Source organism: Tiliqua scincoides, chromosome 3 (genome assembly GCF_035046505.1).
Source record: "Tiliqua scincoides isolate rTilSci1 chromosome 3, rTilSci1.hap2, whole genome shotgun sequence".
In the NCBI taxonomy this organism is placed as follows: domain Eukaryota; kingdom Metazoa; phylum Chordata; class Lepidosauria; order Squamata; family Scincidae; genus Tiliqua; species Tiliqua scincoides.
This window is the reverse complement of record NC_089823.1, coordinates 93,624,111-93,649,496: the sequence shown is the minus strand read 5'-3', so window position 1 is coordinate 93,649,496 and position 25,386 is coordinate 93,624,111. Positions and strand designations below refer to the sequence as shown.

General features: G+C 42.9%; 1 protein-coding gene across 1 annotated transcript in view; it reads left to right on the top strand.

Moving 5' to 3' along the window:
- Positions 1-554: 554 nt before the first annotated feature.
- Positions 555-25,386, top strand: part of ST6GAL2 (ST6 beta-galactoside alpha-2,6-sialyltransferase 2) — a 34,430-nt gene continuing 9,598 nt past the window's right edge. Inside the window, exons 1-4 of the mRNA XM_066621338.1 lie at positions 555-1,500; positions 9,773-9,870; positions 12,948-13,049; positions 17,701-17,875. Of these exons, the coding sequence (XP_066477435.1) occupies positions 555-1,500; positions 9,773-9,870; positions 12,948-13,049; positions 17,701-17,875 (1,321 nt within the window). The remainder of the gene's footprint in view (positions 1,501-9,772; positions 9,871-12,947; positions 13,050-17,700; positions 17,876-25,386) is intronic.

Sequence of the window (25,386 nt, the reverse complement as noted above, 5' to 3'; positions counted from 1 at the left end):
GTGTAATTTTCACAAATGCTTTTAGTGCAGTTGTATTTTAGAAGGTGTTATACTTGAACTCACATAAAAGTGCCATGCGCTGTGGATGTAGGTCTTGTGTAGAGAAATACAGGTTTGCATTGAATTCTTCTGTTACATTCAGTGTTCTCTTTTATACTATAAACTATACATTTATAGTTCAGCTAATATAACCATGGTTATAATGTGCACATTTGCTGAAACACTTTACAAACTAACACCATTATACCATGAATAACCTGGTTATAGTATTTATTATGGAGGCAGATATATGACAATGAGCTTGCCCTAGACCAGTGAGTGCTACACATATTTTTCACTTTAATTATCTTTGTACTTTATAGCACTTAGTTTGGCTAAATCAGCTTAGAAAATACTAAGCTAGTTTGGCCCATAGTCTAATTCGGTGTTTCCTGTGTACCTTGCTGTGCTTCTGTGTTACCTTGAGAACCGTGCTTGACTCAGATTATTGTTTTTTTCAGGTTTGATTTTCCTTCACCAGTCCTTTAACGTACAGAATTGGCACAGACACTGCCATGAAACCTAACCTGAAGCAATGGAAACAACTAATGCTGTTTGGGATATTCGCTTGGGGCCTCCTATTCCTGGTAATCTTCATCTACTTCACAGATAGTAACACTGCTGAAGCAGTTCCAAGTTCCTTCTCTTATATTGAGACTAAAAGGCTTCTGCCCCTACAAGGCAAGCAGAGAGTTATCATGGGAGCAATGCATGACCCTTCCTTTTCCGAAGGAATTGATGGAAATGAGGTACTTCTCAACAAAGATCTCTTAGAGTCATTCAGATCAGGGACTGGAAACATTCAAAAGTGGACTGATCTAGACGATGGCTTTGAAAGCGAAGAGGAGTTTTTTCCTTCCCAATTAAGAAGAAAATCAAAAAGCGCTTTTTATCAAGGGGATGATGATTATTTATTTGCTGCTGGTCAGCCTCGGTCACAGAGCAGTGTTCAACGAATAGTGAAATTAATCTCTGCGGCAGGGGAGGATCAGAAAAGGAATGCTTTGCAGAATAATTGGCTCCCTCAGAGGAAGATAAAGAAAAGACACGCAAGACACAGGAGAAGCCAAATGTTTGAGGAGTCGGATGAGTGGGATGGAATCTATTCCACAATGTCCAAATCATTCCTGTACAGATTGTGGAAAGGGGATGTCTCCTCCAAGATGCTGAACCCTCGCCTGCAGAAGGCCATGAAAGATTACTTGAATACCAATAAGCATGGGGTGCGGTTCAGAGGGAAGCGGAACTCTAAGTTGACCTCGGAACAGCTCTTCTGCGAGCTCAAGGCACGTGTGAACATCAGAACCATAGATGGCAAAGAAGCCCCCTTTTCTGTGCTGGGGTGGGAAAAACATGTCCCCCAAATTTCTTTGAGTAAACTGTATCCACGTGGGTTTGGAAGCTGTGCTGTTGTTATGTCTGCTGGTGCCATACTGAACTCTTCCCTGGGTGATGAAATAGGTGGGTGAAAATATTTAGTTACATGTGCAAATCAACTCAGTAGCTGGGATCTACGCATGACCTTTTGCACACATGCATGTTTCTTGGAAGGTTGGGGGCCCTTTGAAATGGCACCCGGTATATAGTATGAGGGAAAGAGAAAATCAGCAGAAGCCCCATTTGTGTGTGGTAGTGATTCTGGTATTTCATATCCCAGCCAGTATAAACAGAATGTACCTAACATGAGTGACCTCTTATGCCAGCTCTCATCTTCTCAGTATAGCATAATAAATGTCAATGGCACTACTTGTCTTTTTAGCTGTTAGTACAATATATAGCATGATACAGTGTTAGTGTTTGTTTGTATGTTTATCAGCCCATCTATTCGTTCTCTGGCTTGTTTACATGGTCCTAGGTGCTACTGGAATCCAAAGCAAATGGAAAATGGGGGGGAACCCCTTGATAATTGGAGATAATTGTTGCAGTTCCGTTTTGTCTCTGAATAGTGGCTGTACACAGCTGCCTGCTCAAACTATGAGGCTGGCCTCCCTTGCTGTATGCAAACCACTTTTTTAAACATTACATAGTACGTCTTTATTGGGCCAAGAGGTTGTATGTCTACCATCTACCCTTTCTGCCAGGGTAAAGTAGGAGATTTTGTCTCATTTCTTGTAGTGATTGCCAGTCCCAGAGAAAATGAGGCTATTAACTTTTGGGATAACTGTGGTATGTGTGTGTGTTTTTATTTTCATAATTGCCTTTCACTTGGAGTTCTTTTTGAAGTGTGGCATGGGCACACATGGTTGCATTCTTCATTCCTGCTTGTCAAAAAGTTGAAGACAGAGGATGTTGCTAGACTGGCTTTATGAGACGCTCCAATGCACAGGGTGGATTTCTGAAGTGACAAAAAAAATTACCACAAAGTGGCTTTTTTCCAGCACTTGTGGTATGGCTTTATAACATAGAAAATAGCTGGTCCTAATAATATTTTGTCATTACCTTGAGTATCCTGGATTTGGTGGCTTTTCCAAATATTGTATCCTGTTAGCAAACAGTGACCTGAGATGGTGTGCTTTAAGCCATTTCTGCCCAACACTGCATAATGTAACAGGGATCAAATGTGTACACCTATGGGCGGGACAGAAATGCAGAGTTGAATCATTCATCTCTGCTTTTTCTGATAACGTATAAAAATGTTTTGTTTGTTTGGGGTGGGATTTTCTTCCCTACTAATTGATTTGTTTTAAGGTTTAAAGCCTTCTTTAAGTCAAATAAAGTCTGCGTAATGCTGTTTTTCTTTTAAATATAGTATAGGAAACATGTTTGGCCTACTCTGAGCACGGTCCAGTGAAAGTTGACTTTGTTAAATCCCATTGGTTTCAGTGAGAGAGATTTAGAGCCCAATCCTGAGCTCTGCGCACTGGCTTACTTCTGACACTCGGTGTCGCATAAGGCACATTTGTGGGGTTGTGCACAGTGACCTTGCACTGGACTGGCGTTGGTGGAAAGCCGGTGCTCCACTGCTCAGCAGTCGTCCAAACCACGGGATGGCAGAGAGGTAGATGGGGGCATGGGGGGAGGTGGGGAGGAGGTGTTCCAGAGTGGGCAGAGGGCGTGTCAAGGGAAGAAAGTGGGGTGGGAAGAGGTTGGCACCAGTGGTGCCCAGATCCACTGGATCCTGAGTTCCATGTCGGGCCATGTGGCCTGACAAGGAACTCTTGGATTCTGTGGCAGCTCCAGAGCTGCCACAGAACTGAGTAGACCCGTTGCAGGGCTTCTTTCCTTACCTAGGGGAAGAAAGTGAACATCTTCTTCCCCTGAGGAGCCAGTGGTAGCTGCCCGGTTGTGCTCAGGATGCCATGGCAGCTATTTTCGGCACTGCAGCAGCCCTGTGCTCTGGACAGCTCAGGATTGGGCTGTTAGAGCCCGGTCCTGTGGTCCGCACCACACCTCTGTGGCGTGGACCACAGTTGCAAACGTGCCGTAAGACACGTTTGTGGGGCTTACCACCGGGCTCCTGCCGGAGCTGGCTCAGCTCTGGCCGGTGCTGAGCCAGCACACGGTGGGCACCCGGGTTCTGCGTCTCGGCGGTCTCTATGACCGACGGGCTGCTGAATGGGTGATGGGGGTGTGGTTGGGGGCATGGGGGAGGCATTCCAGGGAAGGGGGAGGCATTGCCAGGGGTGTGGGGGAGGCGTGTCGGGGGCTGGGAGAAGCGGAGCCGCAGAGCCAAGCTCTGCAGGATCCAAGGCACTCGGGCAGGGCTGCTCGCCCTCCATGAGCGCCTTTACTTTAGCGGCGACCAAACAGTCGCCGTTAAAGTGAGTAGCCCCATTGCGGGGCTGCTTCCCTTACTCGGGGGAAGGGTACATACGTCTTCTTCTCCCAAGCAGCCTCCTGCGGTAGTGCGGGAGGTGCTGGATCCGGCGGGAGTCATCCGTGGGGCCACCGGGTCCCGCAGCTCCAGGCAGCTCAGGATTGGGCTGCCCGACTTCAATCCTGTGACATTTCCATTAAGCTGGATGGGACTTTCTTCCAGTATTCTTCCAGAATTGGGTTATATATCCATCCCATTGAAATCAATGGGACTTGAAAGTCTTAAGTTTGGCTGTATCAGGCCTTCTGTGTGTAAAGTTATGGCAAATTGTATTCAGCCCAAACTTCACTTTGAAATTGAAAAGAGTTAAATGCTGACAGTTTGAATACTTGTCTGTTCACATTCTTCTTTCATATAAATGCTATGAGAAAAGAAAGGCAGAAATATTGTTTTGAATTTGATTTTCTAACATCAATGAATAATGCTTCTCCAGATTCTGTAAAATGTGCACAGATTAATTCTGTAATCATCCAGAATTTCACATCTGAGAGTCTTACCTCATTATGGTTTTGAATGGTATATGGGCTGAGGGGTTTGTGTATATGTATTTATGTGTATGTGACCACAAATGCATTTCATTTTACATCTCTATGATACACTGGAACTGTGGTTATTATCCACATATTTTACTAGGTTTTGTGCTCAGTGCAAGTGCAGTGCAGTCCTGGTTAGTACCCCTTATCTAAAATTCCAAAATTCTCCAAAATAAAAAACTTTTTGTCCATTGTTTGTTTTTGCTGTTGTTTAACAGCTGATGCAGGTATTCTGGTGATGCCCGTTCTTGAATGCCCACCAGGGAGATAAAGCAGGATATAAATTTGTTGTTGTTAATAATAATAATAATAATAATAATATTGTGACTGTGTTTTTTGGTTTCCCTGAACACATTATTAAGTACTTATGTGTGAATTAGACTTGGGTCCCATTCTCATTATATATATGAAAATATTCCAAAATTTTAAAAAAATCCAAAACACTTCTGATTCCCAAGCATTTCAGATGGGGGATACTCAACCTGTACTAAAAATCAGAACAGAATAACCTCCAATTTTGAGAAACACCCCACTGGTTTGAAAACCTCTGAGGTGAAATAGTTCCATCTTGCTCCCTTTCCTACAGTTTGCAGTCACTGATACTAAAGGAAAACATTTTCATTTCTGAATTTTTGTTTTTTAAAATATTTTTTTGCTTTTTAAAAATTGCAGATTTTAAAAATTGTGGTTGTTCTATATCTCTTTTCTAGATTATGTCCCAGCTATATGGATATCACACTGTGCACATTCTTCAGCATGATCCTTTAGCTATGTTTTGGTTTTAAAGTGTTTGGAGGTTCTGGTGACCCTTGCCATGTAAAAACCTAAGCTGCTTCTGAGCCAGTCACCTTTGACTCTCTTAATTCGGACTCATGTTTTGGCTACAGCACATTCTGCTGTTGGACTTGCTTTTCTCTTTCCTTTCAGTCTCTTCATAGTATTGTAGTTGAAGCCTGGTGCACATCTTCAGTGCCTCAAGCAGTCTCTTTTCACTGTTTTTCCCCTAGTGACCTAGTTTTCCCCCACCAGCTAAATCATTGTTTAAAAACACCTTTTTTTGTTTGTGTATACAAGCACAGTAAAGGATAGACTTGTTTTTCTCTACCTTTTTTCATACAAGTTACATGCAGACTAGTGAGTCTTATTCAGATTACTGATTGAGGAGGCATTGGATACCTGTGTAAAAAAAAGAGGGATTTCTTTCTTTAGTTGTTTGTTCCAGAAAAAAAGAGGGATTTTTAAAGCATGTAACCCAGGTTGAATTGTGTGTCATTGCTATTGGCTCATTACGTCCCATTCTCAAGCTACAGTACATACATTCTATCCTAGCCCCTCCTTTGTCATAAAGGCAGGTACAGTATTCACAAAGGATATCCTTGCTTTCTCCCTAGGAACCTGAATGAGTTGCTAGGAATGTTCCAGCTAGGAAAAGAACTGTCTGCAGTCAGAGGCTCAGAATTGATGCCCAGTTGCATGTGCTATAAGCTAAATGGGTGTAAATGTGAAGCCATCATGACTTTGCCAGCAATTTCTAAGGCATTCTGAGAATGCATGCTGTCACATTTTCACCTCATAGCAGCCTGACTTGTTCTGTTCTCTCGTTTTATCTTGGCAGAGCCTTTCAGAAAGCAAGATTCAATGTATTTTTTAAAATTATGTTCAAAATTTCCAGGATCTGATGTTTCATTCATTACCCGCTCTTGTAGGATGAAATTGCTTTAAAATGCTTCACTTGTGTACCTTTAGGATGATGATGATAATAATAATAAAAGCACTTATATAGAACATTTCAAGTGTTCAGAGCAGTTTCCATTCATTATCTTCATAATTTCAGGTTGTAGCTCTTACCGAAGTGTTTGGCTTTTGTTTCTCCTTCAGAGAGTTGCAAGGCACACAACCTCTACTTCTTCTGTCCTTGCAGCCACCTTGATTTTCTTCTGTAGACAGCTTTCTGTTTTCTTTGTAGACAGCTACTTCATTCCTTTGCTGATCTAGACCCTGATTCCCTAAGGCAGTGGTTCCCAAACTGAGACCCGTGGCTCCTTGGGGAGCCACAGAAACCAGTCAGTGGAGCTATGGAATCCTCATGGAAAAACCCACTGCCCTATTCAATGTATAGGATTGTAGCCCTAATGGGGACCTACAACCAATGGGCAAGTAGGTCAAGGGAGCTGCTAGCTGAAAAATTTTGGGAACCACTGCTTCCTATGTTGGGGCACTGCCAGTCACACTGCTTGTTTTCCCCATATGTTTTTCTGCTTGAGAATGGAGAATGGTGGAGAAGAGAAACAAGCTTTCTTGAACCACATTGACATATGCTTCTTTTAATTCTGTTTGTTTTTATGAAATCCCTTTTTCAGACACCTCACATTTTTCATTGGATGTTCCATCTTTTGGGCTCAGTGACTAAGACCTGTTTAAATATTACTGTTGCAGTCTGCAATTGTGCATCACAGCTAGATAACTTGAGTGATTCCTACAGCAGCATCAGTTGGGATTGCTGGAAGCGATATGGGAAATACATACTGGTGTGTGTGATGCAGAACTCTAGACCTTACCCATGAAGCATTGAAGCTTACTATAGGAGATGGGCAGCCAAGCCACAGGGAATATTTGAACTGGGTCTAATTCTCTTCCACATGAACCAACCTTCATTAAACACACACACCCTGGAAATGAGAGGCATCTTTACAGCTGATCACCAAATGCACCTTGTAATAGCAAGACTTTATCACAGGGGAAGCATATAAGTCTGGGAGTGACAATGAGTAAGAATGAGTTCTGCTGTTACATTTTGCAGTTATTGCTAGTGACTGTTTTCAGTGCTGGGCACCCAAGCATATGAAATTGTATGTACAGAGTTCAGTGTACTTAAGGTCTATAAAACTACATAGACTGGTTACCAGTTGTAAGCAAAGAAAAACCTGGTCTGGATTTTTCAGTGCACTAGTAGACTTTGAGTGCCCCCTTGTGTTTTTTGCTGGAAATGCTGAAATTTGGCTTTAGAACTTGTAACGGATTTTTAAAAATATGTGGCACCTCTCTTTATTTTCATTCAGATTTAGATGCAAAGATTTAGATGAAAAATAGGAAAATAAAAGTCCAATCCTGAGCTGCCAGGGGTTTGGGGCTATAGTGGTGCCAAAAATGACTTTCTCCGCATCCTGCATCTCCTGGTGACTCTTTGGGAGAAGGGGACTTTTGTCCCTTTCCCCTGGGTAAAGAGAGTAGCCCCGCAATGAGGCTACTCAATTCACCACCAACCCAAAGGTCAGCAGTGAATCAAGAACCTTCGTGTCAGGCGGTGAACCCAACATGGAGGCTCTGGATTCAGTGGACTGAAGTTCCACCAGTCCCACCTCCCTTCCTGTCCCTGCCTCCCCCCTTCCTGTAACGCCTTCTTCCCGCCCTTTCCCCTCCCACCTTCCCCTCCCTGGAACACCTCCTCCTCACCTTCCCCCATGTTTCCACTTACCTCTCCACTGCTCAGCGGTCCACACGACTGCCGAGTGGCAGAGCTCTGGTGGTCACCCAGCAGTAGCCCAATGCCAGCCAGTGCTGGGCTACCACTGGCACTCACCTGGTGGTAGGGTCCACAAACATGCCATAGCCGGTGTGCACTGTTCAGGATTGGGCCCTGAGTTATTTAAAACAGAGCAGCATTTTTACAATACAATTCTTCAGAGGAATCTGCTTATGAGGTGCAAAAAAAGTCATTTTATAGCATCATACTGTGTTTCTGAAAAGTTTATACCATAAATCTGAAAATAAACTTGATATTAAAGTTAAAATTATTAAAAACCATTATTTTCTTATTTAAAATATTATTTCCTTATTTAAAAGATTTTGGTTGCTTTACTGCAGATGTAAACAGTTACACCTGTAGACAGTTGGTATTGGAAACTTTGAATTTTACTGTAACAAGTAAAATTACTCACCATTTAATCATGGTGATTACCTTCGGAGTTGTCCTCTAAAAAAAGAATACAAGTTTTAGATCTTCAGAATGGAGTGAGATTTTGGGGACACACACGGAATATCTGATACCTTGGGCGGGTGGAATAATTGAAAATACATTATGTAGGAAAAAAAATTGAAAGAGCATTTTTATATAACTTTGTTTCAAAAGAAGGAGTTAGCTTGTCCCAAATTTAAAATCTTCAAATTACATTACATGGATCTCAAATCCATTTTAAGGCATCATATGGTACATGCAAGACAGTTGTGTGCATGATTACATGGAGTTAAGTTCCACTGTGTTCAGTGGGTCTTCTTCCAAAGTAATTATACGCCTAAAGTTTGCTGATAATCCAATAGGATTATCGCCTGTGCCAGCTATAAGGAAAGTTAGCTGCAGAAGAGTGCATACATTTCCCAACAGTTTGTACCCAAAATCATCTACAGAAATTAGCAAGTACCTTGGGCAGACTCTGCCAAGAACTTCTTCTGGCTGAGTATTGTTGCAAATGAATTGGCACTTGTACTTCTATGGGCACAATCCTAATCCACTTTCCAGCACTGACATAAGGGCAATGCAACTCCGAGGTAAGGAGTTGCCTTCCCTTGAGGGGACCTCCATGACCGCCCCCCAACTGCAGGATGCAGCACATGCCCCACTGGCACAGCTTTGTTAGTGCTGGAAAGTTGGTTAGGATTGCGCCCAAAGTGCTTCAATGGAACTTGTGCCCACAAGAATGTCATTGGTGGGCTTTGCACAGAATCAACTCTGTATAAGAATCATCAACTCTAAGAATCAGGTTGCTTAGATGATTTCCAACAAAGTTTAATAATTCAGAAGTGATTTAAATGTAGCAGTTAACATAACATAAGCACTTCCTGTTAATTAAACATGCACTTCCTCTACTTCTGGAATTTGACTCTTGCTTTCCAGAAAGGTAAAGGACACCAATGGAGTGTTAATTTTTGCTGTAGGAAAACCCAGTGGAGCACTATTATTACATTTGCTTATGTTCAGGTGTATGGATACATTTTAAAAATGATTAAACCAAGTATGTTAATACAAGCAGTGCAAATGACAATCAGTTCTGCAATTGTGTTATACTTTGTCTTTGCATGCACACAACTGCTGTTATATTCCACAGTAGAGCAATACATTGTTTGCATGAACTAATAAACTTTATGTGCTAATGTTGTCAGCTTACATAATTCATTGTGCATAGGTCTCTAATTAGAGACTGACCTAACTTACTCAATTTTCTGTTGATTTGAACGATGCAGTTGCCCATTGTGGATAAACAGTGTTTGTTCTGTTATTCTAGTGGTAGATTATTTATTATCCTTCAAATAACATTTTTTGACAATCAAATGGCTATCATTTATCTGAGTAAAACCACATCTGAACATAGCCATTTTGTGCCATTAGATTCCCATGATGCTGTTCTGCGATTCAATTCAGCTCCCACACGAGGATATGAAAAAGATGTTGGAAATAAAACCACCATGCGCATCATTAATTCCCAGGTAAGTCTCTTGAAGATCTACATGTATACACAGGTGTTCCCCCACAGATCCGGTATCCACAGATTCAGTTACCCACTGATCCGGGGAGGCATATACCCTCCACATCCAGTAACGTTGTTTAGATGCTTACTATGGCAAAATATTTCTTTTACAGTATGCTACCATGTGCAGGCAGGCTGCAAGCAGCCTGTATGCTTGAAGAAACAGGATCAAATATTAACAGGAAGCAGGAAATTAACTGGTTCCACTGAATCTGTGGGGGGGGGGGGAGGGCCTGGAACATATCCCCTGTGGATACAGGGGGAACCTTTATGTTGTTTTCCAGATACCTTTAAAAAATGATTGTACTGATTTCTAAAGAAAAGTCCATCTCATGTTAGAAGCCGTGATGGCTTTGTGCAACCTTGTGGTTTTAGAAGTAGGCTACCTCAGAAGGCCAGGTGCAAAGAAGTGGCAACAGGATGCAGGTATCTTGTTTTGTGTTCTCCCTGAGGCATATGGTAGGCCACTGGAAGATAACAGGAAGCTGAACTAGATGGGCTTTTGGCCTGATCCAGCAAAGCTCTTCATATGTTCTTATGAGACTAGGCATTATGACCTTGTTCCAATACTATGAAACAAATCAAAAATTTGTATACCCAACCTGGTCGCTTGCTCACTCAGGGGTTGCCCATATGCATCAGCCATGCAGTGCAGAATCTAACAGTGGCATAGACTTTGCTTTCTTTTAAATTCTTTTAAAAGAGCAGGTCTATAATCACGGGGGGGACGGGGACGACTTTTAAAATGTGCAGACAGTGTTTGTTAAATGTTTGGCATAAGAAAAAGGTCAGTGTTGGTGGGAAATGTTTTTGGTCTTTCTCTTTCCCGGCCTGCACTGCTTTTGTTGGCCCATGTCTCACCTCATTTTTGAAGAACTGAGTTCTAAGCTTTACATGGAATAAACAATTTTGTTAAGCAATTGGGAGGGGGGAAAAGCCTAAGATGACTTGTTTGAATAAGGTGGCTTGCTGTGCAAACTAATGAAGGTTTGGAGAGTGCCACAAATATAGATGGATTAACTTAAAGTTACATGATTGAACTACAGGAGCATTTTTTAAAATCCGCAGTGCCCTCTTGTGTTTAATATTGTGCATCCATTTGCAAATATGTTTTCATTTTGAAGCATTTTGATTTTAAAGTTCTCTGTAAAGCACAAGTTACAGAAACCTGCTTCTTGCAGACTCCCAAGCCAATGAAACCCTTTCCCGAGGACCAGCCAGATGTGTGCCGCATGCCAGCACCAGGCATTGGGCAGGGAGGAAAGGGGGGGGGGAGTTCGACCGCCTTCCCTCTCCTATGGTTGGGATGCTACTACTGCTGCCAACCCAACCAGCAAATGTGGTTTAAAGCAGTATTTTCCCCATCCAAGATGGTTCATCTTGGACTCATTTTTTGCATGCATTTATACAATCCTTATTTATTAGAAGGTCAGGATTAAGATAACATTATCAATAGTATAAGTAGATACTACCTTTAGGACTTCCAACTGAAACCAAAGTTCTATATGGTTAAAAGTATGTTCAGCATATATAACGCAAAATTGCTGGAGGTTTAGTATTTCCAGCATCAATAGTATTAGCTGTCCATTGCACAGATAGGCTTCAGTTGGTGACTCTTAATAAGTCCTCTGCATTCTTACTTTGTAGGTTATGATGGATGGGATGGAAGGAGACTGGGTGCAAGGGAGGACTGGGATCTGGGCATGCACAATGGGATAGGCCAGACTGAATTTGGCTTGATTTGGAAATGAGTTCAGCGATTTCCCAACATCTTGGAAAATATTTTTGCTCATTTCTGAACCTGTCTAATATGAGCTGCAGCGGTTGTATATGTGTGTGAAACGTGCGTATTATGAGTTCCAAGATGCTGATGGAAAAATAATGAGAAAAATACTAAAGATTAATTTTTCCTAAAGTGCTTCCTAATAATTACCCCCCAAAAGGCTTTTAAATGTTGTGGTACTCCATCCCTACCTCATGTAATTAGAATGGGAGCAGAGTAATCTTGCTGCTGTGGAATAGCTTTCATGCGCAGGGACAGGGGCTAGTCAGGTTTCTTTAAACAACTAAAAATAAAAAGCTTTGTATGAAAAATAATACTCTGTTTCAGCACTAGGAAGGGGTGGAGAAAGGATACACTCTCCGGGGGAGGACTAGAAGATGGAGAGGGAGGGAATGCTTAGTGAAGTGGCAGCGCAAAATAAGTTCCAAAATGGCAACAGGTGTGGGACCAGTGGTGTTATCAGAGTTATGAACTGGTAAGTGCCTGTGAAAACAGACCAGCTACTGTCCACACAGTATTGTCACACTCATCACTTGGGTAGGGGCTGCCAAGTGATTCGATATTGTAACTTGAATGCTGAGAAAATTCTGGCGAAGTATTCAATTGCTAGTGCATCTTAGTGCATCCTATACTTACCGTGCAATATTGGTCCTCCCTTTCAGTTGCCTCTGACTGCTGTAAAGCTGTCAGCACCAGTTATAAAAGGCACTCCTGTGCCTTCCTGCTCATACTATCGCTTCTCCCACTGTTTGTGAGTCAGTGGGAGAGGCAAGAGGGGATGGGGGAGGGCGGAAGGGAGATGGGAGGAAGGGGATGAGGGTGGATGGGTCAGGTCCAGGAAGGGGCTGGGTCTGGTGACCGCCACTGAATCTTATCTCCCTTCCCAGACCTGATCCTGCAGTGCAAGTTCATGCAGACCTACACCAGCTATTTAGCTAGCACAGGTCCACTTAGACCTCCTCCCGTGCCACAGTAGCTTACCTCTGGGTAAGGGAATTATTGTTTCCTTACCCAGAGGAGACCTCTGCAACTCCCCCTACTATACGATGCAGTGGTACTATTTTAGCACCGTTGCAACAATGGGGGGGGGGGGATGGATAAGATTGAGCTGCTAGTCCCATGCATATCTTGGTTTTTCATTTTAAAATGGAAAATATTTTTATGTCATAATTATTTGTTTTACATTTTTAAAAAGACCATTGTGTATATTAGTCTAGAAAGTGTTTAATGAGTGCGTATTTTTACGTTTACAGATTCTCACTAATCCTAATCATCACTTCATTGAGAATTCCTTATATAAAGATGTTATTTTAGTGGCTTGGGATCCTGCTCCCTATTCTGCAAATCTAAATGTGGTAAGTCACCAGACAGGATGTGTTCAGTTCTAATTGTGATTTGCTTATTTAAGTGAAACAAAGTTCAGTATGTTTTATGATTCAGGCTTTCTTTCAAACTGAAGGTCCTTCCAGGTGGCAGCTTTCCAAGTGATGGTAGCACAAAATAGCAAAAACAACAGGAAGGTACTGCAGGGGAGAGACAGTTGTCAGCACAATGATTTGGCACAGCTTTATCTGGTATAGACTAGCCACAGTCAACACACATTAATCCTTGACACTAATCCTTAAGCATGCCTGACACTTGCAAAGTTGCAGAGCACCTTAAAAGTTGGAAATTGCCAGCAGTATCTAATAGTTTTGAACCAATTAAAAAAACTCTTAAAAGTCGGTATTTTCCCTCCATTGGTTTAATTTGAATCCAAACCCAGATGGAAGAAATAGTGGAGTTTCATGAAGTCTGCCAATATACTGTTTTCTATCCACTCCTCAATTTAAATTACTTAGGTGTTCTTTGACTAACATGATGATACATGGGAGTTGCAGAAAGTGTCTTAATTCCTGTAACTTACAAAGGGCAGTGGCATTGCTTGGGATACTGACTGCACCGAATGATGCGCACAGGGGGGTGACACCACCAGTGACCAAAATAGTTAAAATTGCAGCTTCTAGGAATATCTCAATTCTATCAAAAGTTATGGTGAAAAAAACCAGAAAACAAAAATCTAACTGTCTTGTATAACACAAAAGTACATTCCTTAATTCAAAATGGACCAATGAGGCTGATTGTTCAATGAGATGTTATGATGACACAACATGGAACCAATATGGTGTTAGTAAGGTGACACCGTCGGGGTGTGTGTGTGATATCACTAGTGATAAAAATTGCTAAAACCGCGGTTTGTAGGAATAATACTGTCATGTTATATACCAGGGGTGTCAAACATAAGACCCGGGGGCTGGATGCGGTCCCCGGAAGCTTTTTATCCAGCCCTCAGGCTCTCAGCTGCTAAGCTGTAACAGCTGAAAAGGCGACCCACGTGAAAATTGGGCTTTCCCAAATCTTGAAATATGATCAAGATTTGCGTACTTTCTCTTCTGTCATTTGCAATTAATGAGTTTCTATATGAGAACAGGGTCTGATTTCTGGCCATTAGCTACTTAATGGTCACTTTCTGCTTAATGACATAACTTCTGGCCCTCAGCTGGAGCCCTGAATGCTAACTTCAGCCCTCTGTATGAAACGAGTTTGACACCCCTGTTATATACCATTTGATGTGTAATTTACAGCAGAATGCAATAAAAAAAAGCATTGAAATATCTGTGTTCTATCAAAAGGTATAGCCAGAAAACCAATAGGGGCAGGGCAGTGGTATATCACCACACCACAGGGTGTTGCCCTGCCCCACTGCATGGGAGGAGGTCCAACATACGGGTGATGCAATGACCTCCTGCACCGCAAACCCTAGTGATGCCACTGACTAAGGGGCAGAGTATAAAATTTCACCTGGAATGTGTAAAAAAAAAAAGTCTCATTGTGGAAAGTTCCATCTCTTGCCACTAGAGGTAGCTGTTGGTCGTATATAAACCACCTGAATATACACCTTGCATTGTTGTTTCAAAAAAATTATTGAGGTCTGGAGCTACTTAGCTATCATGATTATGAATAAAGCTTTGACAGGTTACTATTAATATCAGCTGAAAAGAAACTGAAGAGAGAATACCAAAGATCACATTTCCAGTAGTCTGAATCTTTTTTTCTCTCTGGGTCTTGTCCAGGTTTTGGCCTTTCCATAGCCTTTTGGTCTTTCCATACCCTCTCCCCTTAGCTCTTGGATCTATTAATTCCCTCCTTCTGGCCTAAATGCCTGCCACCTGTGGCTGTCTTCTCTACTATCCAAACATTTCAAATCTGTCTGTTTTTAGTTCAAAACTAAGAAAATTTAATAAGCAGATGCTGATGCTTACAAGCACTACTGTCCTAAAGAAATTCTGAGTGAACGTTGTATATGGGCTGTTTTCAAGCCCATCCATATACAGAATATCCTTTTAAAGAGGAGAAGAAGAACTTTCAACACTATAAGGGAGACAAATTGTTGCAGTGCTCACTCGTTGTTGGCAACCTTCAGTCTTGAAAGACTATGGTATCGCACTCTGAATGGTGGTTCTGGCACAGCGTCTAGTGTGGCTGAAAAGGCCAATTCGGGAGTGACAATCCCTTCCACACTGGGAGCAAGTGCAGTCTGTCCCTGGTCTGTCTCCCTGGCTATGGGCCTTCCTTCTTTGCCTCTTTGCCTCAGACTGTGGCAAGTCTGTCTCTTCAAGTGTCTCTTCAAACTGGGAAAGGCCACGCTGCACAGCCTGCCTCCAAGCGGGCCGCTCAGAGGCCAGGGTTTCCCACCTGTTGAGGTCCACTCCTAAGGCCTTCAGATCCCTCTTGCAGATGTCCTTGTATCGCAGCTGTGGTCTACCTGTAGGGAGCTTTCCTTGCGCGAGTTCTCCATAGAGGAGATCCTTTGGGATCCGGCCATCATCCATTCTCACAACATGACCAAACCAACGCAGGCGTCTCTGTTTCAGCAGTGCATACATGCTAGGGATCTCAGCACGTTCCAGGACTGTGTTGTTTGGAACTTTGTCCTGCCAGGTGATGCCGAGGATGTGTCAGAGGCAGCGCATGTGGAAAGCTCTCAGTTTCCTCTCCTGTTGTGAGCGAACACCACACTCCTCTGCAGTGCTCACATGTACCCGCAATCCCTGTATTTGTCATCGCTCTGCCTGCCAGCCTAGTATGCAACCTCGTATTGTTTACTCAGATGTGCACAATATATGACTTACAGGCCAATTCTGTCCTCCTCCCAACCCCCTGCTGATGCAGCCATGCCAAAAAATGGACATGCTGTATCCAGTGTGGATGGATAGGGGGACTTTGGAGAGGAAAGGGGATTTAAATCTCCTTACTCCTGCAAAAGCCTCCCACTCTGCAATGAATCTCCTTGGTCCTGCGCTATTACAACTCCTAGGAGAGAAAGGGGAGACTGCTGTTGGAGGAGATAGGATTTGGCCCCTCCCAGAAACCTTCCCAGCCTGTTTCACCCTTCCCTGTCCTGTTCCACCCCTCCTCTCCATCTTACCTTCCTTGGTGGGCAGCTGGTGCTCCAGAGCAGTGGTTCTCACACATTTAGCACTGGGACCCACTTTTTAGAATGAGAATCTATCAGGACCCACTGGAAGTGATGTCATGGCCAGAAGTGGCATCATCAAGCAGGAAAATTTTTAACAATCCTAGATTGCAATCCTGCCTGCACTTATTGAAGAGTAAGTCCATTGACTATCATTGTTAAAATAATAAGCATTGTTAAAAGAATGTAAAAGAAAGCAGTTTCGCAGCTTGGGGATTCTCCTGGACTCACAGCTCCTCCTGGATGTCCAGGTGTCGGCTGTTGTGAGGAGTGCCTTTGCCCAGCTTCGGCTGGTGCACCAGCTGCGGCTGTACCTGTCTCGGGTGGATCTGGCCATGGTGGTCCATGCCATGGTGACATCAAGATTAGTAATGCACTCTATGTGGGGCTGCCCCTGAAGACGGTCCGGAAGCTACAGCTAGTGCAGAATGTGGCAGCTTGGGTGGCTGCTGGGGGTCAGCAGTTTGACTCTGTCACGCTGCTATTCCGGCAACTGTACTGGCTGCCCATTCATTTCCGGGCTGAATTCAAGGTGCTGGTTATGACCTTTCAAGCCCTAAATGACTTGGGACCATCATATTTGAGAGACTGCTTTCTTCCATATAGTCTGGTTTGTTTTCTGAGGTCATCAGAAGGGGCCCTGTTGGTTGTGCTGTCATTGAGAGTGGTGAAGGGGGTGGTGGCCAGAAACAGGGCCTTTTGGGTGGTGGCACCTGAAGTATGGAATTCTTTCCCCTTTGAACTGAGGACAGCTTCCTTGTTATTAACGTTCTGGCGGGTCCTGAAGACTTTCTTATTTGGGAAAGCCTTCGAGGCCTTATAAGGGTGGCTTTTATAAATTATGTCTTTTACTGCGTGCTTTTAATCTGCTGCTATGTATTTTATCTTGTTTTAATTGTTTTTAATTGTTTTTTATTTTTAATGTTTATTTGTATCTTACTTTTTTTGTATTTTAAATTGATTGGTAGCCGCCTTGGGTGCCCTTCGGGTAGAAAGGCAGAATACAAATCTTATTAAATAAATAAGCAAACAATATAGCTTGTTCAAAGTACAGGTCTGTAACATTTGTCCAAATGCAGTCACATACCATGGTAGCATCAAGTCTAATATATTAAAAATAAAATATTGAAATGAATGGGGATTCACCTGAAATTGGCTCGCAACCCACCTAGTGGGTCCCAACCCACAGTTTGAGAAACACTTCTCCCAAGGATAGAATTGGACTACCAGGGTATGAATTGGTATAAGGCAGCTTCCTTTGTAACACGCTGTTGTATTTTAGGATGCATTGATAGGCTCAAAACTTGGTCAGTTTGCTCCTAAATTATCCTTGACAGCAGAGCATCCTAACTGAGAGACTAGATTTAAAATAATACTTATAAAGATCCTTCTTTCTGCCTTGCCATTATGTCACTCCAGTCCTCTAGATGCAGTTTGATTATGTATTGAGTAGTTCAGAAAATGCCTATTGCTTTTATTTTACCTACCAGTGGTTTAAGAAGCCAGATTACAACTTGTTTACGCCGTACGTACAGCATCGGAAGAAGAATCCAAACCAACCATTTTATATTCTCCATCCAAAGTTTATATGGCAACTCTGGGACATCATTCAGGAGAACACTAAGGAAAAGATACAACCCAACCCTCCTTCTTCAGGTTTCATTGGTAAGTGTATTTACATCTGGTAGGTGTATGATTAGTAATGTCATTGCCACCTGTGTACCTGGAAGAAGTTCCATAAGAATGGCACCACCATGGAGAAATCCCTGCTTCTGATCACTGCCAGGGTGGTGCATGCAACAGGTTACGGGCTGGTTCATGTTGCAGGAGTCTGTTCCTCAAATATCCTGATCCCAAGACATATAGGCTTGAAAGGTCCAAACCATCACCTTGAATTGTGCTTGTGCGGTTTCTGGATAGTCTTGGAGGTGAATGGGCAGCATGCTGTAAAAGAGGTAGGTGATGCACATTGTGAGAGACTTACATTGTCAAACACATTTTCTGGTAACAAAAAAAAGTGTTGTAGCTGCAGGATTTATAGGAAATAGAATTACACATAAAGTCATGTATTACTAAAATGTACTCCAAAAATTGTTCAAATGATAAACGAGACACCACTATTTTACTTTTGTCTTCGGCTATTACAAATATATGTATTCTTTTCAAGCTGAACCAAAGTGATCCATGGAGTTTTGATTTTGTTATAAAATGCTGCCTTGTTCTGGGTTTTTTATTGTATCTTAAAAATGTATCTCCCCCTCCTGCTCTCTCTCGTTTCCTTTTTTTGTTTTCATGCAGAACACAATGCCCAAATAACAGGGAGCCATACATTACTTGGCTCCCAAAAGTGTATCTCAGTTTTTGTTGGGGCCGAGTTGTTTATACCAGTGGTTCCCAAACTGGTGGCTCACAACTGGTGGCTCAGCCTGGGAAGCACTGACCAATGCCCCTCTAAGGGGTGGGGAGAGGGAGAAGACTGCAACGTGATCCCCTGGATTGCACTGCTGCTGGTGAAAGGGGGTGTTTTACAATTAACTGCAGCGGAAATGGAAATGGAAAAGGTGCAAAAGAGAGCGACTAAAATGATTACTGGGCTGGGGCACCTTCCTTATGAGGAAAGGCTACGGCGTTTGGGCCTGTTCAGCCTAGAAAAGAGGCACCTGAGGGGGGACATGACTGAGACGTACAAAATTATGCATGGGAAGGATAAAGTGGATAGAGAGATGCTCTTTACACTCTCACATAACACCAGAACCAGGGAACGTTCACTAAAATTGAGTGTTGGGAGGGTTAGGACAGACAAAAGAAAATATTCCTTTACTCGGCGTGTGGTTGGTCTGTGGAACTCCTTGCTGCAGGATGTGGTGATAGCATCTGGCCTGGACACCTTTAAAAGGGGATTGGACAAGTTTCTGGAGGAAAAATGAATTACGGGTTACAAGCCATGATGTGTATGCGCAACCTCCTGATTTCAGAAATGGGCTATGTCAGAGTGCCAGATGCAAGGGAGGGCACCAGAATGAGGTCTCTTGTTATCTGGTGTGCTCCCTGGGGCATTTGGTGGGCCGCTGTGAGATACAGGAAGCTGGACTAGATGGGCCTATGGCCTGATCCAATGGGGCTGTTCTTATGTTCTTATGCACATAGGCCACAATAAGACAAACCAAAAGTGCACATGGTGTGGGGTTTTGCTTCCATTTTCACTACCAGAGCTTTCATCTATGAACCACAAATTACTTTTTAAACTTCCTCCAAATCTATAGTAAATGAAACTGTGTACATGTTACCCAGTTAATTGGAATATGAACTGTTCAGCAGAGAAGAAAAAATGTGATGGGGGAGGGAGTTTGCAAGGGACACAATAAAAATCTAGTGCTGCCACGTTCCTTCTCTATTTTAAAAGGCTGTTATCGGTAGCATTTAGAATACCCGGGCTGCTATTTTGGGGCAGGGGTTTCTATACCCTGATGTGGCCCTTGATTGGATTACGGTATTTGAGTATAAAATGGAAATAGATTCAAGAACGTTAGTAGCAAAAACAAAGGTACAGACTCTAGCATATACTCAGATGATGTATGTATCCACTGAGTGTGAAGCACTTACCCTATCAATAAAAAGATAACCATTTAACGAACAGAAGGGGAAAATTGTATTACTGTTTGAGAGATGGTGGAGAGGGCAGGATAATACATGAGCATATGATTCAATTGGCACCCATTTTTATGAGATGAATGTTTCAAAGTGGTTATCTATCACCTAGATCTACAGGAGATAGCTGCTTTTAACTAATGTAGATAGACTCAAAGAATGGGTGCTGTCAAACCCAAGAGATATAAATTGGACTCTACTGCTGTATCATTTGCAATACTGGAATATTTGCTGTATTTATGAATTCATATTCTCAGTGGCCTATTCAGCATTAGTATAGTAAGGGGACTGTTATGTGGCAAGAAGTTAATACGGAGAAAGATATTAAAAGGGACTTCATCTCAAAGAATTTAAAATTAACCTACTTTAAAAAAAAATCATATAACTTATTATTATTATTATTATTATTATTATTATTATTATTATTATTATTATTACTACTAACAGCATTTTATCATGTGTTGTCCCATGTAGTACTGTAGCTCTAGCTCCCGTGGCTCTAGCGGCTCCAAAAATGGATGCCACCATATCCAGTGCACCCATGGCAGCCACAGACGGCACCTCAGGAGAAGGGGACATTCATCCTTTTCTCCCGGGTAAGGGAAGTAGCCCTGCAATGGGACTACTCATTTCACAGAATGAGTAGGGAAGAATGTTCATGTAGGGCGCCAAGCCCCGCAGGAACACTCTGGATCTGGTGGACCTGGCTCCCTCCCTCCCCACTCCCTCTCCCAGCACGCCTCTTCCCCACCCTCTCCCCGCCTCCCTAGAACACATCCCCCGTCCTCACTTACCTTACTGTGGTTCTGCGGTCCGTGCACTGGCCAGCACGGGCACTCACCCAGCAGTAAGTGCGCGCCGGCAGTAGGCCGGCATGTCGAGCCCAGGATTGGGCTCTAAGTCATTAAACAGATGTGGGCAAGCCTGTTCATTTCTAGTTGAGGCTAGAAATGCTAATACCCTACCCTTTAATTGAAAGAAAGTTCCAGTAAGTATATATAGGATTTGAGTGGAACTGTTTTATAAGAGCTGGTTGTAACTATAGTTAATGGTTAACCAATCTTTTTAGAGCAGGATAGCTCCCTGAGGCCAGAAAATTCAAGCGATATTAGGAGTTGACTATATACAGGTCAAGCCTCGTTATTCATGTGGGTTCCGTTCCAGGCATGGCAAAAAACGCACTATAGCAAATTCATTTAAAAAACAAAGTTCTCTTGCTCTGGTGATTTAAAAACAGCCTTGCTGACTTTTGTGATGTTAGATGAGAGTCATTAAGATGACAAACTCACAATCAGTCCTCCTCCAAGAGCTTCACTCAGCCCCTCCCTTCACCAATGCAAAGTGATCACCTTTCTTTCATATGCTCGGGGAATGGAGCGGTCCGCTGGAGAGAGAAGGATTGATGGATTGTCAGCCAGCTGCCTCCTCTCTCTTTCTCATTAAGGAGGCTATTGTTAAAGGACTGTTCAGTTTTTTAAACTGATTTTAAAGGGATGCATTTTTCCCCTTCTCCAGGGATCAGTACATCCCTTCTCATTTACAGTGGCCATTTGTTTTGAGTCAAATCCGTGTGCAAAAAAATCCGTGTATAAATAGGACCTATATCTGTTCCTCATTTTACCAGTGAAACAACATTAGGGGCTTTATGTTCCTCCTTTTCTACAGAAAATGTAAAGCTCCATAAGAAGAGTCCTGTTGGATCAGGTCAAACACCCGTCTAGTCTTGCTTCCAACAGTGGCTCACAAGTTGCCTCTGGGTAGCCCATAAAGAAGAAATGAAGGCATACCCCTCTCCCACCATTGAATTACACACAAGGTCATGCCAATTCATAACCTTCAGAGCAGCTGTTCCCAAACCTTTTTGACTTGTAGCTCCCTTGACCTACTGGGGCATTGGCCATGGCTCCCCATTAGGGCTACAATCCCATACATTGTATAGGGTGACAGGTTTTTCACGAGGATTCTGCAGTTCCCATGGCTGGTTTCCACAGCACCCTGGGGAGCCATAGCTCACAGTTTGGGAACCACTGCTTTAGAGGAAAAAAGATTTTGCTCTGAAAGGTTATGAAGTCATTGTGACAGTCAGTGTGCAACAGTGGTAAAATACTAGCTTTGGATGTAGAAAAATTCAGCTTTAGATTCCTGCTCAGGCACAGGAGTGGCCTTGGGTACATTGCTGTCTCACTGAGCCTGACTTAGCTTCAGAAATAACCTGCAAGATAAAATGGGATAACTCCTTGTATGCCATACTGAGCTTCCTGAAGAATGGACAAGATAAGAAAGGCAGTAATAGACTTCTGTGGGTCTGAGGAGGAGGCACACAACCTAAGTCGGGGCGTCAACTTAGAGCCCAGTCCTGGGCTTGGCACAGCGGCTTCTCGCCGGTGCGCACTGTCGCAAACGTACCATAAGGCTTGCTTGCGAGGCTTTCCACCGGCTACTGCCTGTACTAGGCCGGCGCTGGGTTAGCGCCAGGCTAATGCTGTGCAGGTGCCCAGCCTTCGCTGCTCATTGGTCTCATGGACCGCCGAGCCGTGGCACGGTAAGCGGGGGCGGGGCGGAGGGCAGGCAGGAGGCGTGATGGGAGAGGGCGGGCGGAAAGTGTACCAGGGGGACGGAGCGGGGAGGCAGAGAGGCTGGTCCGATGGACTTCTGCTCCACCCAATCCTGTCCGTTTGTGTAAGACTCGTTGCCCTAAATGAACACCTTTACCTTACTGCAGACCGTTTGGTCAGCAGTAAAGTGAGTAGCCCCATTGTGAGGCTACTTCCCATACCCGAGAGAAGGGGACAAAAGTCCCGAGGCGCCGCCCACGGCGGCCCAAGACATGCAGGATGCTGCAGTAGCCGTTTTTGGTGCTGCCAAAGCTGCGCACTCCAGGCAGCTCAGGATTGGGCTGTTAGGGGGTTGTCTGACTGTAGTTTGTCTGATTTACCTAAGGCCAGATCCTGAAAAATAACCTACCAGTAATTGTTACCTAAGAACTGTACAGTCTCTGATTTATTAAAAATTTAGTAAAAGATCCTTATATTTTTATTGTTTAACTTTTTAAATTCTGATCTTCACAACCTTTGTGTAAACATTATCAGAGTAAGCACACTGTAAACAACATACCAGTAGAACCGTTAATCAAATCCTTCTGTAAGGTGCCTGGTGTGTGAAGTCAGAGGTTCAACATGTAACATACAACTTGTAACACATAACTGGGAGTATGCAAATCAATTCACAGCAGAGACAAGCAACAAGGAATGAGCCTCAGCAAGCACAGCTGCACATAGTTGCAATGCTATTTACTCAGAAATAGACCCTTTGCTTTTCATTGGTGTTATTCTTAAGTAATGGTGCACTGAATTGTAGCCTTGGACTTTGTTTCAGATGGAAATGAGGATTACATTCTGGTGTAGGCTTTCTGAGAAGTACAGTGCTATAATTTCATAGCAGCAACCCTCCTACAGAATACAATTGCCATAAGCTCCTTCACTTCTCTTCCTGTCTGGAGAAGAAACGAAACCAGCTGCCTCTGAATACCGTATTTACTAGTTAAATTTGTCAGTTTTTTTCTCCACCCCTGTGTCCTGCTTCTCAGCCCAGTCCCACCCCCTCACTTCACCAGACAGCTGCTAAGCTTCCCAGAAACTCCTATAAGCCCCTGCTCCATGCACTGCATTGACCCGTGCGTAAGTCGACCCAGGTTTTCAGGCTCAGTTTAAAGTCATAAATTTTTGACTTATACACGAATATATATGGTAGATTTCCTGACTTCACAGAGTGAAGGTTTCACTGGTCTGCTGCTATTGCTTTATATGTTTGATAATTAGGGAAATGATAAATTTCTTATGCCATTTTCTTTATGCGTATTCCATCAGTTTTTCTAGAAGCTGATATGTGAAAAATTGCTCTTCTGCAAATAGGATAGAGGAACCACACCTGTGCATTTCTCACTTGACTGTGCAGGTGGATATAAAATTAAACCGCTACAGGGTTGACCATGAAGGAGGATGTGTATTGCATTCCTAAATAACAATCCACGCATGTAAACCCATAAAATTAATTAGCAAAAACTTATTCCAGTAAACTGCTCCAACTTGCCCACCTAACTTTTCAATGAAGTTAAGCACTTCATAAGATTAAAGTTTCAGCAACAGTACTGTTGGTCCTCTCCCAATCATTGCCTGCAATTTTCTTTGCTGAAATGCTTGTGTGTTTGTATTTTTTATATGTCCCACGTATGTCCATGGGGACAACTCAAGTGGCTGTTTCAGGTGGCGAGTTGCAGGAAACCGTGAACTGACGAGGGGTGCCTTGAGCCCTTTGTCCACCACCCCTCCTTCCAGTCTGCTGCCCACTGTCAGCTCTTCAGTCCTCTTCTTGCTCACTGAACTGGAGCCTACATCCTGTCTCCCTTACTTTCATCTCTGGCCTCACTTGTTTCCTCCATATGTTCCTGTTGAAATACACAAGATGGATGGACTATACTGAGATGGATAAGGAAGCAGGAGGTGAATTCTGTTTCTTTAAGCAGATAGATGGGTAAGAAGGTGTGGTCATGATAATGGTGGTGGGGCCATTGTGGAGTCCTTGTGGAGGGGTAGACAGCTCTTGTAGAGGGTGTCGAAACTACCCTAGTTCACTCATGAGATGTATCCACTCATGCTTCTGCTGATTCTACATTATGTTGAATATAGTGCTGTATTTTCCATTTTTCAGTCTTGTTAGGGAACAGGCATTTAATGTAAGCCAATATGTTTTTGCAGATAGAAATGCGAATCGAAAATATTTTGGATAACAGCTCATTGTTCACTAACTGTTTAGGATTAGGGACGATTCACACATGTATTCATGCATTTATATGTTATCACTTAAACGTTAAAGTATGCTCTTGAGAGGTGATGTAGATGATTTACTGTATTTGCAAAGGCTTATTTACATATAAAAATATTCATCACCTGATGTCCATAGTGCACAGACATATATGAACTGGGTTTCATTTTACTCAATTGCATGCTTTGAGTGCTAGACACTCAATTTGATGGTAAACTGCACACTAATTAACGTAGTGCTTCACTCTTTCAGTTTTCTAGTGTTGCCATAACTCATCTTTGTTATAGAAACCTTCAGAAATCTTCGTGTTCTGGTTTCTTTTTTTAAAAAAACAACAACCTGAAGTCTGCTTATGACTCACTCTTTTTGCCTGTAGAGCACATAAGAAATGAACTTGCAGATTTGAGAAGTAAATGAGATTTTTTTTTCTCTGTTGGCAGATCTCACATCTAGAGAAATATTTGCCTGGCTTGCATTTTTCTCAAGACAGACACACAGCCTATATTAGTGACATGCCAGCAGCTTCTCAGAGTCAATATCAGTGTTCAGAAATTAGTGGAATATTGCCAGTACCTGCAGGAGATGAATTTGACCCAAACAGGGTTTGAAGGTAGTTTGGCTTTTGAAAATCAAGATAACGTGAACTAACCACAAAATATTTAGTAATATGACCATTTCTGTTTCCAAGATTCTATAGTCAGCTTGAC